The following is a 14,588-nucleotide window of genomic DNA, read 5'->3' on the forward strand; positions in this document are numbered from 1 at the left end:
GTTGTATATACACACACTCCCCTATGACAGTTCTGCCACTTCACATCTGTTCTGCTATGATGTTCTACTCTCGCAGGTAAAGAACATAGTGAAAAGAATTCCCGTTAGACTGGAAAAAGACCAAGATCATGTGAGGCTACATACCAGGCTGACACAGAAATTAAGATGACAGACAAGGGGGAAGTGCTTTTTAATTATGACCATATGTAACTCAGTTTCAAGGGCAGATTGAACAAAGTCGAATTTAAGAATTGAGTCTTCACAGAAGCTGGAACTTTAGTGGCAGTCAGGTAGACAGCGCAGAGCAAACAGGAGTCATCTTCATCCGCAAGAATCATCAGCAGCAGCTTATTTCTAAACAGAAAGATATACACAAACATATTTCAACTTATAGTTTCATGCTTTTTCAACATAGCCTTTAAAATTGTTGCCTTTGAGATGCAACTGTAAGCATAAACATGTACCTGCATGTTAAGTAATTCTTCAATCTTATTCTGGATCTGTCCATACACATCATTAAACAGTTCCTCCTTTGATTTTGTTCCATTCAAGTGCACTTAAAGAAAGTAAAATAAGAGAGCTATAATTGAATGTTTCTGTAAGCCTGCCAGAGCCTAATTTAAAGAGCGTGCACTTGACTGGTATCTGAGAAATATATACTCCATCCACCTGCTTCAAGTCCTCTCATGCACTTAAAACAGCGTGTACATCCCAGGTTTGAAAAACACACTCATAAAGCAATCTTACAGAAGGGCTTGTGTCATGAAAGACTCACCTACATCAACTCCCAGATCTTCCATTATCTTCCTGTGCTTTACATACATAGGCCAAACATGGCCATCAAACAATCCAGGTGGATCAGGTACAGTGTAATTCCTCGAACTATAAATTAAAACATTGTTATTTAAGAGCAGTCTAATTACAGTTCAGGGAAATGGCAAATAATTCATTTAGTTTCTCTACACACTAGCCTGAGCCTGTTGCCTCCAATATAGTTTGTAAACTTATCAAAAGATAATATTTAGCATAAGCTGAAAGCATAAAGAAAGCCCCCAAAAGATGGAATTTGATGTGCAGGTCCAAAGTGTTCAAGATGTAAAAAGGATTCTTAAGACAAACTAATCATAACATTGATGAATACCCTTCTCTTGATACTTTAGCAGAACTTTGGGTAAAATAGCTGTCAGCTTATTCCTCTGAAAACAACCTTCAAGTCTAACACATTTTATTTACATTAAGAACAGTGTATAAGTAGAACAATACAGCCAAATATAAAATCCCAGGGTAGTTCAAGACCTGGGAACCATATGACTGCAAGACCAGAAGGGAAGAAAGACCCTTGAAATATCTGTGCCAAAACTGAGCTTTAGTTTCACATACACAGCAGCTTGGTAAGGAAGCTTTTGGGTTTGGTGAAGGAAGCTACAGTGTTCTAACACAGCAGCTACATTAGTGTTTATCCTTTCTTACCTAAATCTTCAGAGAAACAAAGTCTTGAATAGAGTGAGGTGTTATTGGGCTAGCAAGGCAACTTAGAAAGATAAACTTACCTTCTCCTCCTTTTACACTCTTCATATGGAATGGAAAGAAAGAACCGATGGTGGAATACATCAATCAGTGGCCTGAAAGGATAAGTTTGGTTATAGCCAGGCTGCTTGATTAATAGCAAGAAATCGACAGGTTGAACTACATCCATTTCTGTAGCTAGAGCTATCTTCAAACTTGCAACACCTAAGCTCAGCAGTGGTCAATACCAGCTGCTAATTCTTGGTTTAGAACAGTTTTTTTGATTGCCTTGGAGGTTTGCCTGTCATGTAAAAATCAAAATATATGAAGGTACATCTGTTTACCTGTAGGTGTAAAGTAAGAAGCCTTCAACAATAAGAATGTGGATTGTTTTATCTCTTCCCTCCTCTTGTAAGATCTGGGCATCCAGTGTGTTGTTGATCCCATGAGAACGTTCAAACTTGACTGGGTTTTTTATCCAAGCGTTGATGGTACTCATCATAGCTTCCATATCTAATGCACTTATCACTAACACAAAACAGACAACTATTATCGAGCAGTCATTAAGCACCATCTAGTAACAGAACCAGCACAAAAACAGTGCACATAAAGGGTCAAAATACTCCAAGTTTTTGAGTTACACTTCGATAATACAGTTGTAAGGCCTTACCATCATACTGTTTAAACCCATCTTCAACTTCTATTTCATCTTGGGGCTGAAACAGTGATACGGAAAAAAGCTGGTCAGGATAGCTACTAGCCCGTTCGAAAGCAAAAGTCGGTACAAAGGGGAATCTTAACCCTCCACCAAGTTTCTTTGCATGCAGATAAAACGCAGTGGTAACGAGAAGAAGATAAAGCAGCCTGCTCCTCTATCTTCCCACCAACACAAGCACGCCGTGCAGCGCTCCGAGGAAACGGAAAGTCACCGGGACGCGTTTCAGCGCAGGCTTGTCCGGCAGCCGCACAGGCTGCGCGCCGCAGAGGAGCCGCCGCAGAGGAGCCGCGGCAGCGGGCACCGGGAGCCCGGGGGATCGGGCAGGGCGGGCCGGGCGCCAGGAGAGGGCGGCAGCACGCGGGGTCACCGCTCGCCGTCCCCCGGCCTCACCTTGAAGAAGTCGTCCTGGTGCACCACGCTGCAGTTGGGCAGCGCCCGCCGGAGCCGCCGGGTCAGGGTGGTTTTCCCGCCGTTCGTGACCCTGCGGCGAGAGCGCGCGCCCGTCGGGAGGCGGCACGCGGCCACGTGCGCGCGCGCCACTGCGGCAGCGGCACGAGGAAGGCCGGGGGGAGGGGAGGGGAAGGGAAGGGAAGGGAAGGGAAGGCGTCTCCGGGCCGGGCCCCGCACCGCCGCGGGCACCCCCTCCCCCGAGCTGCCTTCCCCACGGCCCGCCACGCCGCTCTCACCCGCCGATGCCGATGATGATGTTCATGGCGCGTCCTGGCTGCCGCCCGGCCCGACTCCTGCAGCCTGTTCCTGAGGGGCGGGGTGGGGACCCGGTGTCTTCGGTACCGGCCGCCTACGTGCCTGAGCCGGGACCCGGGGAAGGAGAGGGGGAAGAAAGGGGCCGGAGAAAGAGGAGAAGGTAGAAGGGGGTGAAACCCAACGTCAACTGCTGGTCAACGCCATGGTCGGAGGAGGAGGGAGCAGCAGCAGGGCTGGTCCGCGCCGCACCGGAGCGCTCCGCAAAGGGAGGCCGGGCCCCGCTGCAGGGGCCTTCCCTCACGCTCCTGCGCGGCCATTGGGCGGCTGCCACGGCAGCCCAGCCAATGGAGAGTGCGCAATGCGGAGGACGCGCGACTATTGGGTAGGAGGCATTCACTCACGCCCGATGCGCTCACAGCGCGGCCGCTCGGCGGCGCTTTATTGGCCGCTGCGCCGGCGGAGGGCGGCTGCGCCAATGGCAGAGTGATCGCGGCGCCGAGGGGGCGGGTCTAGCGGTGGCAGCGCGGTGCGGCTGTGCGGCGCTGCACCCGCGCGCTCCTCCGGCCCGCCAGGGCGGCAGCTGCTGCGTCCCGGCGCCGCCCGCTCCTTCCCGGCGCTGCCGCGGGGCGAGCCCCGAGGAGAGTGGGGCAGCTGTTGGTGCCGCTGCCGTCTGCTCCGGCTGTGCCGTTACAGCGGCTCCGGTAGCTGTAACCGCGTGGGGCGGGTGCAGCGCCTGATGGCGGGCGGCTCCCTCCGGGCTGCGCTCCTCGTCACGCTGAGGCGGTTGTTGGCCTTCCCGAGCCGTTAGCGCGCCCGCCCGGAAGGGCTCGGGGGGCTCCTGGCGCCCCCGCTGCAGACACCCGATTGTCGGTACTGAGGGGCCGCGCTCGCGTCCGGCGCCTCACCCCGCTGGCGGGGCCGGGCCGCCCAGCGCCGCCGCCTGCCCGAGGGGCCGCGACCGGGCGGGGAGCGGCAGCGGGCCGGGCCGGGCGGGAAGCGGCGCCCCTCTGGCGTGACCCGGGCCGAGGAGAATCCCGGTGCCTGGGACTATAACGTGCGGCAGCAGGTGCGGGAGCATTTTGTGCGCTCAAGGTCAAAAAGGCCATGAAATCAGGGAGATCTGATGGGCACGTAGAAATTTGACAGGGAAACAGCGTGGAGGGTTTGTCCCCTGTGACCCCGGCTCTCAATGAAGGGCAGTTCCCTGCTCCTCTGGTGTCCTTGCAGGTTCTGGTTGTCCCTGAGCTGTGGGCTGGCAGCGCTTGGATCCTGCGAACTGCAGAAAACCGCAGGGCTGGAAACGGCTGTGCCTGGGGACTGTCCCTCTTTCTGTTAACACTTACAGTTGGGGGCGTTTTAAAATAAAATCTGAGCTTAATAACATTGAATTCCATAATTTGCAAGCTAGTAACTTGGTTCAAGGTGTTTACAATACTAGTGTTTGATGTGTTGTCAACCATTCGGCTTCTTGTATTCGTGATTTCTTTTTTTTACTAATTTTGGCAAGACTCCAGTCAAATCTCAGTTGATTTCTATTGCCATTATTTTTAGCTTCCAAACAGAACACATAATGTGGTCTCTTGACTTTTTTTTGAGGGAGAATGGGCAGTTAGTTAAAAATGCATTTTAAAAATGTTGTTACTGAGCCTTTTTCTACTTCGAAATAGAGGATCTGTCTTGGTGTGGTTTTTTTCCTTTTAATAAGTTTAATAAGTTTATGTACTTACATTTTAAAAGGAGAAGCTTCAAATCTCAGACGTTGCACCTAAGTTCATTAGGTTAACAATACCAACACACTTCAATTAATGAAGATCTCAGGTAAAACCCTATTCTCAGCTTTCTATGGAGCTTCGGGATGGTAGGAGGCCAACATATAATCATGCTACATAATGGTGTTATTATGCAGTTTGAAGACTACATCTCAAAATGAGTTTGCTATCTCTACATATACTAGTAGAATCAGGATGCTGTTTGGCTCCAAGGTTCCTCCAAAGTCTTGATGATTCATTGGCTTTTTACTCCTCGCCTTTCACCAAGCAAGATGCATTCTTCAAGTTTTGTGTTCAAAACTACTTTTTGATCTGGAAATACGATTTCCACTGCTTTTGACCATATCTTGCTGTTAACGAGCAGCTCTTTCGGTCTTTTCACATGATGTAAATATTAAATGAGCAAAGTAAGAATAATGAGCAAATTAGAAGCAGGGTGGTTTTGAGAAGGGCAATTAGGCTGAAATGTGCTTCTCTCATCTATTCAGTACTGATGGTGCTGGAGTGAAATAGGCAACGACTGGACTGGGAAGGTACCACAATTTACCAGCTCAGCTGGGGCAGGGTGGTGGTAGCCTGCATTTGATGTGCGAACATCTGCACTAACTGTACACTCGTTGTCTTTCACTAGTAGCTGGGAGCCAAGGATTTCTCATGATCAGACCTTGAGTGTAAAGACCAATTGTGAAGAACAGATATCTTTGGTATATGTTATTTATTAAGATTACTGTGCATCTCTCATGTCTATGGAAACAGAGAATTCTTGTTTTGATTCAGGCAAACATTTTCTACTCCACACAGAATTGATATTTTGTAAGTAAAATGCAAGAATATTTTGAATACTTTTTAATACACACCAATGGTATGACAAATTGAATGTTATGCTCAGTGCAGCAATCTAAACATTCAACGGTTGGGGGGTTTAAGGCTACGGTCTCCAGGATGGCTGTGCATCCTGCCCGTTGCATTCAACAGCTGTGTCTGTGCGTGCTAGCCATTGCCCTGGCCCTTTGTCTCTCTCTTCTCGATGATACTGCTGCTATGGTGAAAAATAGACAGAAAGAACAACAGGATATTGTCCAGTTCTGGTCTGTGTGCCAACAGTGACAAAATGTTGTTTTCTCCTCAGCTTGGGGTTCTTGTTGGCTTTTATTAGTCCTGGGCGAGCCTGAACACATTAAGATGTGTTTAAAATTCTTCCAGTTAGTGTGGAAACCGTGAGTCTCTGAGAGGAAGGTGATGTCCCATGCCCCGGCACAGACGTTCCTGTCCTGGAGGATGATCCTGTGAGTGACGCAGAGGAAAAAGAAGAGTTCTGTTGTGAAAGACAACAGGAAGACGTCCAGCGCTGCTGCGTGCCAGGAAGACACCTGCAGAGCTGCCGCAGGGGTGGAAGGGAGCCACAGGCTGCATGGGGAGCGCTGGGAAAACTGCACGGCTGCGCAAATCTGATGCCAAACCAGGAGGCTATTTTTGGTTTCCGTTCTGCTTTTCTGACACCTGTAGGTAAGTGAGAAGTGCACAACAGGCTTCTGCAGCACCTTACGGAGTGAAGGAACCGTCACAGGCTATGGGATCACAGTGAAGTATTCTTGCTTAGCAATCGGAATTAATTATATGAAATATGAACTGTATACGCACTGGAGTTGCCAAGACAGAAGCTGGCTGTGTTCCGGGGCTTGAGTGAGGACAAGCCATCCCGTCAGCTCCCTTGGAGCAGCAGGCAACACCCAGGTACGCACCAAGGTAGATGAGCCAGCGCTGGGGAGTACGGCAGGAGAGTAGGCGTTCAACAGTTATTTTGGGATGGGGATGTTTCTCTATTTTGATGCTCATCTCAGCGAGTCTGCTTTCAAAATGGGTTATTAGTGTACAGTGATACGCGTTATGATTTTTAAGAAAATCTTAGCTTTGAGACAGTTGTCTTAACGTGAAATAAACCCAAAAGATCCACAAGTAATGAAATGTAGGCAAAAGCTTCGGCTTCTGTGTATTCTCATAGTTGTGTGGGCCACTGTACTTTCTTTGCTGCACCCAAACGAGGCATCAGCAGGGATAAAGACCATTGTGAGAGGATGAAGCGAGGTGAAAAATTAGACTTGAGCCAGATAATGAGTTGTATTAAAACCACCCAGGATAAAATGGAATAATATATGACACATTCTGCAATAATGTATCACATAGGCCACCTAAAGCCGAAGCTATCGTAACAAACTCTTTGAAAGATAAATGGCAGAAATTTTTAAAAAAAATCAAGGAGATGTTAGGAGTGATGAAATGTAAGAAAACCACACAGGTGAAAGAAATAGATGTGCTAATTACATAATTGTGGGACTACTTAAGAAGTGCCTGTGAAGGGGGAAGCTTATGCTGTTTGGTTGTGAAGACTTCAGTGAGGCTTCAGGAAGGCTGAACTGGTGAAGCTCATATGAAGTTGGTATGAAAGGCTACTTGGTATCCCTGGGTTTGATTTGCGGGAAGATGTTTTAAAAACCAGACAGTAACCATGAAAACATTGTGTTTTATTGTAGCTTCAGGGTTGTTAATGTCAGTGAGTGTTGTGGTTGTCTCTAGTTCAGGAGTGCTGTGCTAATACACATCCTGGGAAGCTCTAGGCTCTATCTGGTGAATTGTTTCTGTTGCTGGTATACGAAGCTCTTTTTTTTTTTCCCCTTTTAAGGCCTTTTTGGAGAATACTCTTTACTTTGAGCTTTTATATGTCTAAGAAGAGTAACTGTATCAGATGCAAGAAGGAAACTTTTGCACCTGTTTGTAGATGTTAAGCACTCAATCTGTTGTGCTTTGAATCTGCTTTCCTTTGAAATACTAAATAGTTTATAAGCATTGGTTAGTTCGGCTAACAAGAAGATCAGACTGTTAAATAAGACCTGACTTAATTCTAACATTGCTTTTATTACAGTTCTGTAAAAAACCCAGAAGTTACACTGCCATTTGGGAGTAAATGTGCGGAGCTCTTAACCTTGATTTCTAACATGAGTATACTGATTTTAAGTTGATGCTACTCTTCTGTACAGGTATGTTTAAGAATTTACGGTCTTGTTTTAGTCTTCTGAAATGTCTATTGCTCAATAACTGTTGCAAGACTTCAATATATTTTATTATAAGCATATAATAATCTCTTTGCAGGTATACTCAGCCAGTGTTTTCTGTGGTCTTTACCAGTGAATCTGCACAAGCAATTGCTTCCTAAACTCACTTCAGGAACTGCACCTCGGTCCTCACACCGCTTTAACTCCTGGAGAAGTAATTACACTTAACAAGACCTTCTTACCTGCTGAAAATATAATGACTGAATTTCTGGTTTGTTTCAACTGGTGCAATGGTGAACAGCCCCAGCCGGTAGGTAGATACACAACTACCATCCTTTATCAGATTTGGAATTTTCTTTCAGTTATGCAGAAAACACTGTCATATTGTTTCAATTAGTTTGGGCTAACTAATGCACAAGCTAAAACCAGACCTGTTAAACTATGTTTAAACTATGTGTGTTTTGCCAGAAGCTTTGGCCATATGACTGTTTGCGGTTCTCAGGCCCTGATTTTCTAACCTTAAAGTCTTTACAAAAATTCAGTTTGTAGTAATAAAAGTGACTTTAACTGTCTCTTACTGCAAACAGCCTGAAACTTCAGCCTGCTTGCAATGAGGTGTCATTAGGGGTCAGCACTGACTGTTTTTTTAACTCAGCTGCTTGTTTCTGACGGAAAGCTGCTTGTGTTTTGTGATGGAGACCTGAGATATCTCCTTTCTTATAGAAGAGGCGTCAGAGACTGGACCGGAATATGATAGGAGAACCAATGAACTTTGTACACACGGCGCATGTCGGGGCAAGAGAGATGAATGGGGACTATTCATCAGTAAGTGTGCACCTCTGGGATAAGCAGGAATCTCCTCACAGTAACTTATAGTGCAGGTAGCTAATAAAATACTAGATAATTGTAAGACACAGAGAAATCTGACTTTTTTTTTAATCAATAGAATAGCATCCAAACTCTACTGTCCTTTGGTTTGTAAGCGTAAGATACTGTGGAAGATATAGTCAGCAAGAAGTACTCATTTCCCTAGTATCTTCACATATGATGGGAACCTTTTGAATAAGGCCTCTGTGGATGCACTTGATTCTAGGTCCGGATAACACATTACCCTGAAGTCAAAGCTGGGCCAGGGTGAGGGATGTAAGAATAAGTGTATTTTGGATAGCAAGACCTGTCTCATCTCAACATACGTTAATGCAGAATTGTTAAATGCTGTGATTTCTCTCTGCTCTCAGGGACCCAGCACTGTAAACACAAGGCTCATCTGCCTCATCAAATAGGTGCTTTCAGTAATTGCTCTGACAAGCAGGCTTTGTAAGATGCGTGTTCTAATAAACTTGTTTTCTAGGCTGTATCAATTCAGGACCACATGAAGTCTAAAGGTGGCTACACAAACGGCACTTCTGCAACTGCTGAGATGTAGGAAACTGAGAGAAGGCTGAAATCTGCAGTGTTTTATGAGGACTCCCTGGACTGCGCTTTCATATTCTCTAAAACCTCTTTATCATGGAGTAGAGAGAGTCCTTGAATCATAAATAGGTCAGTGCAAGCTTTGGTGTTCTTTGCACAGTAGCTTCTGAGGGAGTTATTGAATATTATCCTTAGAATGGTCTGTCATGGTAGTGTTGTAATTTATCACTGTGGATGACTTTCTAGCTGTGTCCCCAAAACCTCACAAAAACATCTTGTGGGATGGGATTGGAAGTCAGCATGAATTGTCTGGGGTTTTGGCCTCCATCCTTCTCTCCCCTCAAGAAATGCAGAGGTTGATTTAATTGGAAGATGTCACACATTTGTACTTCTTACATGGGCTAAATGGAATTGCTAAGTAGGATCTTGTAGTCTGTAATGCCACTGTGGAGCTAATTTCTTGATGGCTTACAACATAATGCGTAAATCTACTGAGCTATACTTGGGTATTTTTTAATGTCTTTTGGTGGTGAATGAACTCTAATGTAATATAGTTATTCGAGTCTGCAAAACCCAGTGAAACATTAGCTTTGCTGTGATAATGCTTTTGGAGCTAAAAATGGAAGTTTTGCAAACATGTTCTTGAATGAGGCTTAGAAAAATAGACATTTCTCTCAATTACCTGGCTCCTTCCATACAGTGTTGTGACCGACAGATATTACTACAACAGAGCTAATAATGTGTGCCAGTTATCTTCGAGTGGTGCTACAATTTGCTCATAATTGTATGTTAATTTTGCATGACTGCTGTTGAATTTTAAACTGAAGATCACACTCCGTTAGCTGTCTGTAACAGTAACTACGTAGGACTTCAGGATGTCTCTCGCTTGTCTTTCTGGCTCCTTAATTTCAAGACTCTTCTTTTTTTAGATGAACTGATGGTTTTTTGCATATACTTCTAAATGATATGGTTTAAATGAAAACTGTGGTTTAAGTGATACAGCCACGTGAAGGACAAAAATTGAGGGTATTGTGAAAACTTGCAGGACAGCATTAAAAGCAAACTTTGTCTTGCAGAGTTCTAGCACTTCATAAATAGATTTTTAGCCATAGCCAAACTACGGGTTGTCACTTGGTTCTTATTCATCTTTCTGTTCAGTGATATGACAAAACTGCAGGTGTAGAGCCAGGTTTTTCTTCTGCTCAATCACTGACAGCTGTTCCTGAGCTCCAAATTCTGAATGACTACCAATGAGAAACTTAGGAAACCTGCTTGCAGTTGTGGAATTAACTAAATACAAGTGTTTCAATTACCATTAAATCAGCACCAGTTATGCTGGAAGTCAGTGGAGCTCTTTCCTTCTTGCTTTAGACACAAGATCAGTTATGAACTTTTTTCCATTAAAAAGCAAAACTGGGTTTATTATTGAACTAGAATACATGCCATATTTTAACATATCTTAAAATTAGCACAAGTTAGGCGCACACTTAGCTTTTTAAGGTCTTTAATATTCCTATCTTCCAACTTCAGATTTTTTTCAAACAGTGTAGCTAAGATACAAAAAAGATAAATCCTGTGTGCTGTTGAGGAAGCATAAAGTGGCCGAGTTGTTTTAAAGAATATCAGCTATTACATTGAGTTCATGCATTCATTGATCCACACTTGCCCTGAAATAATAGTGTTAGGGCAACTGTGATGAAGAAAATGGGTTGAATTTTGTTAGCACTGTAAGAAAACGAATTGAGCAGGAGTTTGTATTTCCTGAAGACTCAGTATGTTTGAGATCAGTGGTGTATGCATAACTAGAAATAAACAAGTTGGTGATCACATCAGTTCTTCTCTCTAAACATAAACCAACAGAGATATTTTGTTATTAAACTCTTATTTATAGGAAAATCGTAGTTTTCATTATGTAAACCAAGCAGCATTATCTGATGTAAAATTAATCTATTTTCATCAGCCTGTGTATTATCTAGGACAATGTTAAAGTTAACTAAATTGTCACATTATTAAAAGGAAATGTTCTGCTATTCCATTAAATGTGCCATTACTTTTAAAATATAAACAAACATAAAAACATGTCTTAGGACTTGGGTATTTTTTTGCCATACATTTAGAAACCTTATCTAGCTGTAATCTTTAATGTCACTCAGTATAAACCTCTCTCGGTTATAATAAATCTGTTGAACTAGGCACTTGAACTTTTCTCATATTGTGAAAATTGAGATGTTTTTCTGTGCACTGAAAACCTCTGGGTCAGGTGGATGGATCAGCACGGCTTGATTTGTCCACTAGAGAGCACAATTTTACACCAAGTCTCTCTGTCTCTGCTCTACACAAGCTATTACTCCAGTATGAGGTTGGTTTGCATGTTTGGGGGGTTTGGTGTGTGCGTGGTTTGGTTTGGTTTTGTTTTTAATGTGACTGGAATAAAATACAGCAAATGAGAGCAAAGGATCAAACTTTTTAATCTACCTTGCAGGCTGTGAAGACCTTACATCAACGTGATATGGTGACGAGCTGCTCTGACCCGATGGCATTTTATGGTTTCTTTTTGTAGTTGGAAGTAAAATAACTTGCAAGCAGAGCAGTATTGAGTCTTCCAGGTATAGTCTGGCAGAGTCTTAGCATCAAAAAATAAGAAGGTGGGGGGCATGGGCATTAACTTGTTATTTTAGATGCTGTCTTATCCCGTGATTGCCCTGCTAGGCTTTACTCACTATCCCATAATGTTGCATAAATCTGTAGTCAGTATATAGAGAAGGCTTCTTCTTTTTCCCCCAACCTAATATGTCTTTTTACCTCCTGTAGCAGCTTTACAACAATTATGTGGCGTGGTGCTATGTTCCAAGTGGGCCTGGGAGATGGTAACTTGCAGCCCAGGCAGGCAGTGCTGTTCCTTTGTATGGTTGTGCCATATTGGACTACCAGGTGCTTCTGTTTCCACTCTGTGTAGACAAAAAATGTTTGAGAGATGAATAAATACCTTAATCTTACTGTGCCAGCAAGAATGAGCATAATTTGACAATGCTAAATGCCATGGAGGTATGGTTATGAAATTTAAATACTAAATACAGTAACACTGAAAAAACATCAGATCTGTTGGTGAAATGAATGATCACATGGCTGCTCTTGATTGTGCTTGGATTGACTTCGTTATCAGCTCTGTGACACTGCTATAAAACCCCAGGAGCTGAAGATAAGAAGGATCTTGTCTGCCTTTCATGATCTCTGTGGAGATAGCCGAGATGAACTACAAGAAGGAACCAGTGGTGTGGTACAGTGGTGTCAAAAAGATCTTCTCTGGTGAGTGGGTTTCTGAGACTTCCAGATACTTTGTGGTCCTGCAAACTCGGTTAGTCAAGAATCTCAGGCAGTTGTTTTAATGGTATTATACTATGAAATAATTCAGGTAAGTGAGGCAGTCAGGGAATGTGAGGTAGAAGCTAGATCTTCCTTCCTAGCATTTGTATCTTCTTTTCTTAGGAGAACAAACTTTTCAATGGAAAAGAGTACTTGCAGTACCATGGTTTACTAGGTTATGCTTATAGTTTATGGGACCTGAAGGTAGACTTTAAATTCAAAAAAGACAGTTGAATCACATGCTAAGGGTTAACGTCGAAGGTGTGGCATCCTAAAATTAAAAAAATAATTATCATTCATTAGATTGCAGATTTGCTTCAGGACAGAAAATGAAGGCTAACCATAAATAGAATGTTCTTCTAAAACCAAGTTTGCTTGGAATATCTCTTTTTGTAATTTTAACTCCTTGCTATTATAATACCACTCTATGTGCCTTTCTGTCTTAATACATGGACTGGATCAACAGAGGTTAGACCCAAAGTAGCAGTTAATGCTTAAAATTCAAAATTTTAGATACTTAGCTCTACAGCTGAAGTCCCTGTGTGCCCAAGAAGGTGCTCCAAGAGGTTGGTGCTTGGTCTTCTGCAGACAAACTGCCCTTTGTTCATACACAGTAATTTGTCGGTTGATACTAACGTGCTTTATAGTGTACATGCAAAAGGTTTCCCAGTGCTGTCTAGAGCTGGCCTGCTGGACAGCTGTTTCCTCAACAGAGCCTTCATCTGTGGAGTTACTTACACTATCACCACGTCCAGCTCTGCTGCGTGAAGGCATTAACTCTGCTTATCGCCCCTTAATTCTCCATACTCTGGGGAAAGTGGTCAGAGAGGCTAATGGGTCAATCGGAACGATGGAAAAACGAGATATGCAAGTGAGGCAGGTTGAGAAGCGGTGTGGTGTGTGTTTATGAGGAACGAGCAAGGAGCAGAACGTGTACTTGTTAACATTTGCTGTTTGCGATGCACAGGACAGCTTTGATACCAATTGGAAAATACTCATAATGAGTGCATAATTGGTATATGGAGGAAATTGGGCGCTTAAATGCATGACTAATCGAGGACTTTGAGACATAGATTGCCAGTGTGACTTTAATGGATGGCAATATACTCGTCTTGCGGTGGCTCACAGAGCTGTTTGCAGAAAATACGGTTTCTGCAGTTGCAGATGATGGCACATATATGAGACTGTGCCTTTTTTTTCGATGAATATGAGGTTCCAGATGTTCTGAATGCTGCACTCAGGCCTCAACTTGTGCCTGTCGCTTGTTCCATACATCCTGTTTCTGTGCATCCCATTAGTGTGACCCAGATCCTAAAATGTTCCCCAAAACCATGGTTCAAGTGCTCTTCATGTAGTTTTAATCCCACTTAAAAGAGTAGTAACAGATGGACAGGAACAACAGCTTTAAGGTGTTTGTGGAGACCTCTGCAGTACATTACTTATGAAATGGAGGACACAAAGCTGTCTTGAAACTACTTTACTCAGTGAACTTCTTTAATTTTTGTTATTAAAGCAATGTAAATGGGATTAATATTCTCTTCATAACAATTTTTAAGTTTCTTCTGATATTTGCATATAAATCCAAACTGAACAAAATCAAGGTAGTTATTACTAAGGGCCCACCCTAATTCAGGGGCAAAAAAAAGTGGAATTATGTCTTTTACTGTTTTAATGTATGTTTTAATATATATGTATATATTTAAATCTTCATCTTAAGTAATGTGAAAGAATCCATTCTTTTAAACTGAAATTAATATGATTGCTCTGGCTTACTGGAAGTTAAAACAAGTGGACTTCAAATCTATATTTAGACTACGAGAGAGAATTCGGTGTGCTTTTAAAGCTGGGCTTGGCCTGTACAAGTGGATAACTATTATAATTTCAGATTCTTCATCAAAGAGCTAGAAAAAGTGTTTTGTTACAGGATTTAAAAAAATATATATATTATAATGTATTTACATGCATCTGATCTTGCTGGTGCTTAAGAAAGACAGGTACATTTTACATAACTTAAGCCTAAAGCTGAATTAAGACTATACTGATAATCAGTAATTAATCTCTTGA

The 14,588-nt window shown here is 43.2% G+C and overlaps 2 protein-coding genes across 2 annotated transcripts; one reads left to right on the top strand and one right to left on the bottom strand.

The window, feature by feature from the left end:
• Positions 1-160: 160 nt before the first annotated feature.
• Positions 161-3,218, bottom strand: LOC308044300 (nicotinamide riboside kinase 2-like). Its single transcript, XM_080350908.1, has 8 exons — positions 2,911-3,218; positions 2,615-2,705; positions 2,177-2,222; positions 1,851-2,034; positions 1,551-1,622; positions 776-882; positions 465-556; positions 161-354 (listed from the first exon to the last, which is right to left on the bottom strand). Exons 1-8 carry the CDS (start codon positions 2,934-2,936, stop codon positions 349-351), a joined length of 624 nt encoding a protein of 207 aa, XP_080207034.1. The 5' UTR covers positions 2,937-3,218; the 3' UTR covers positions 161-348.
• Positions 3,219-7,716: 4,498 nt separating this feature from the next.
• LOC308044593 (CDC42 small effector protein 2-B-like) lies at positions 7,717-9,224 on the top strand. The gene is made up of 4 exons (XM_080351373.1): positions 7,717-7,733; positions 7,846-8,058; positions 8,472-8,573; positions 9,100-9,224. The coding sequence occupies exons 2-4, from the start codon at positions 8,005-8,007 to the stop codon at positions 9,172-9,174; spliced, it is 231 nt and encodes a 76-aa protein (XP_080207499.1). The 5' UTR covers positions 7,717-7,733; positions 7,846-8,004; the 3' UTR covers positions 9,175-9,224.
• Positions 9,225-14,588: the final 5,364 nt, after the last annotated feature.

This window comes from Nesoenas mayeri (genome assembly GCF_963082525.1).
Source record: "Nesoenas mayeri genome assembly, chromosome: 11".
Taxonomy (NCBI): Eukaryota; Metazoa; Chordata; class Aves; order Columbiformes; family Columbidae; genus Nesoenas; species Nesoenas mayeri.

Excerpts from the sequence above, each read along its gene's own strand:
- LOC308044300 (XM_080350908.1), bottom strand. The coding sequence starts at position 2,936 with ATGAACATCATCATCGGCATCGGCGG. Across the intron at positions 2,035-2,176 it reads TGGGTTTAAACAGTATGATG|TGATAAGTGCATTAGATATG; the intron begins GTAAGGCCTTAC and ends GTTTTGTGTTAG. Across the intron at positions 557-775 it reads AGATCTGGGAGTTGATGTAG|TGCACTTGAATGGAACAAAA; the intron begins GTGAGTCTTTCA and ends ACTTTCTTTAAG.
- LOC308044593 (XM_080351373.1), top strand. The coding sequence starts at position 8,005 with ATGACTGAATTTCTGGTTTGTTTCAACTGGTGCAATGGTGAACAGCCC. Across the intron at positions 8,059-8,471 it reads ATGGTGAACAGCCCCAGCCG|AAGAGGCGTCAGAGACTGGA; the intron begins GTAGGTAGATAC and ends CCTTTCTTATAG. Across the intron at positions 8,574-9,099 it reads TGAATGGGGACTATTCATCA|GCTGTATCAATTCAGGACCA; the intron begins GTAAGTGTGCAC and ends CTTGTTTTCTAG.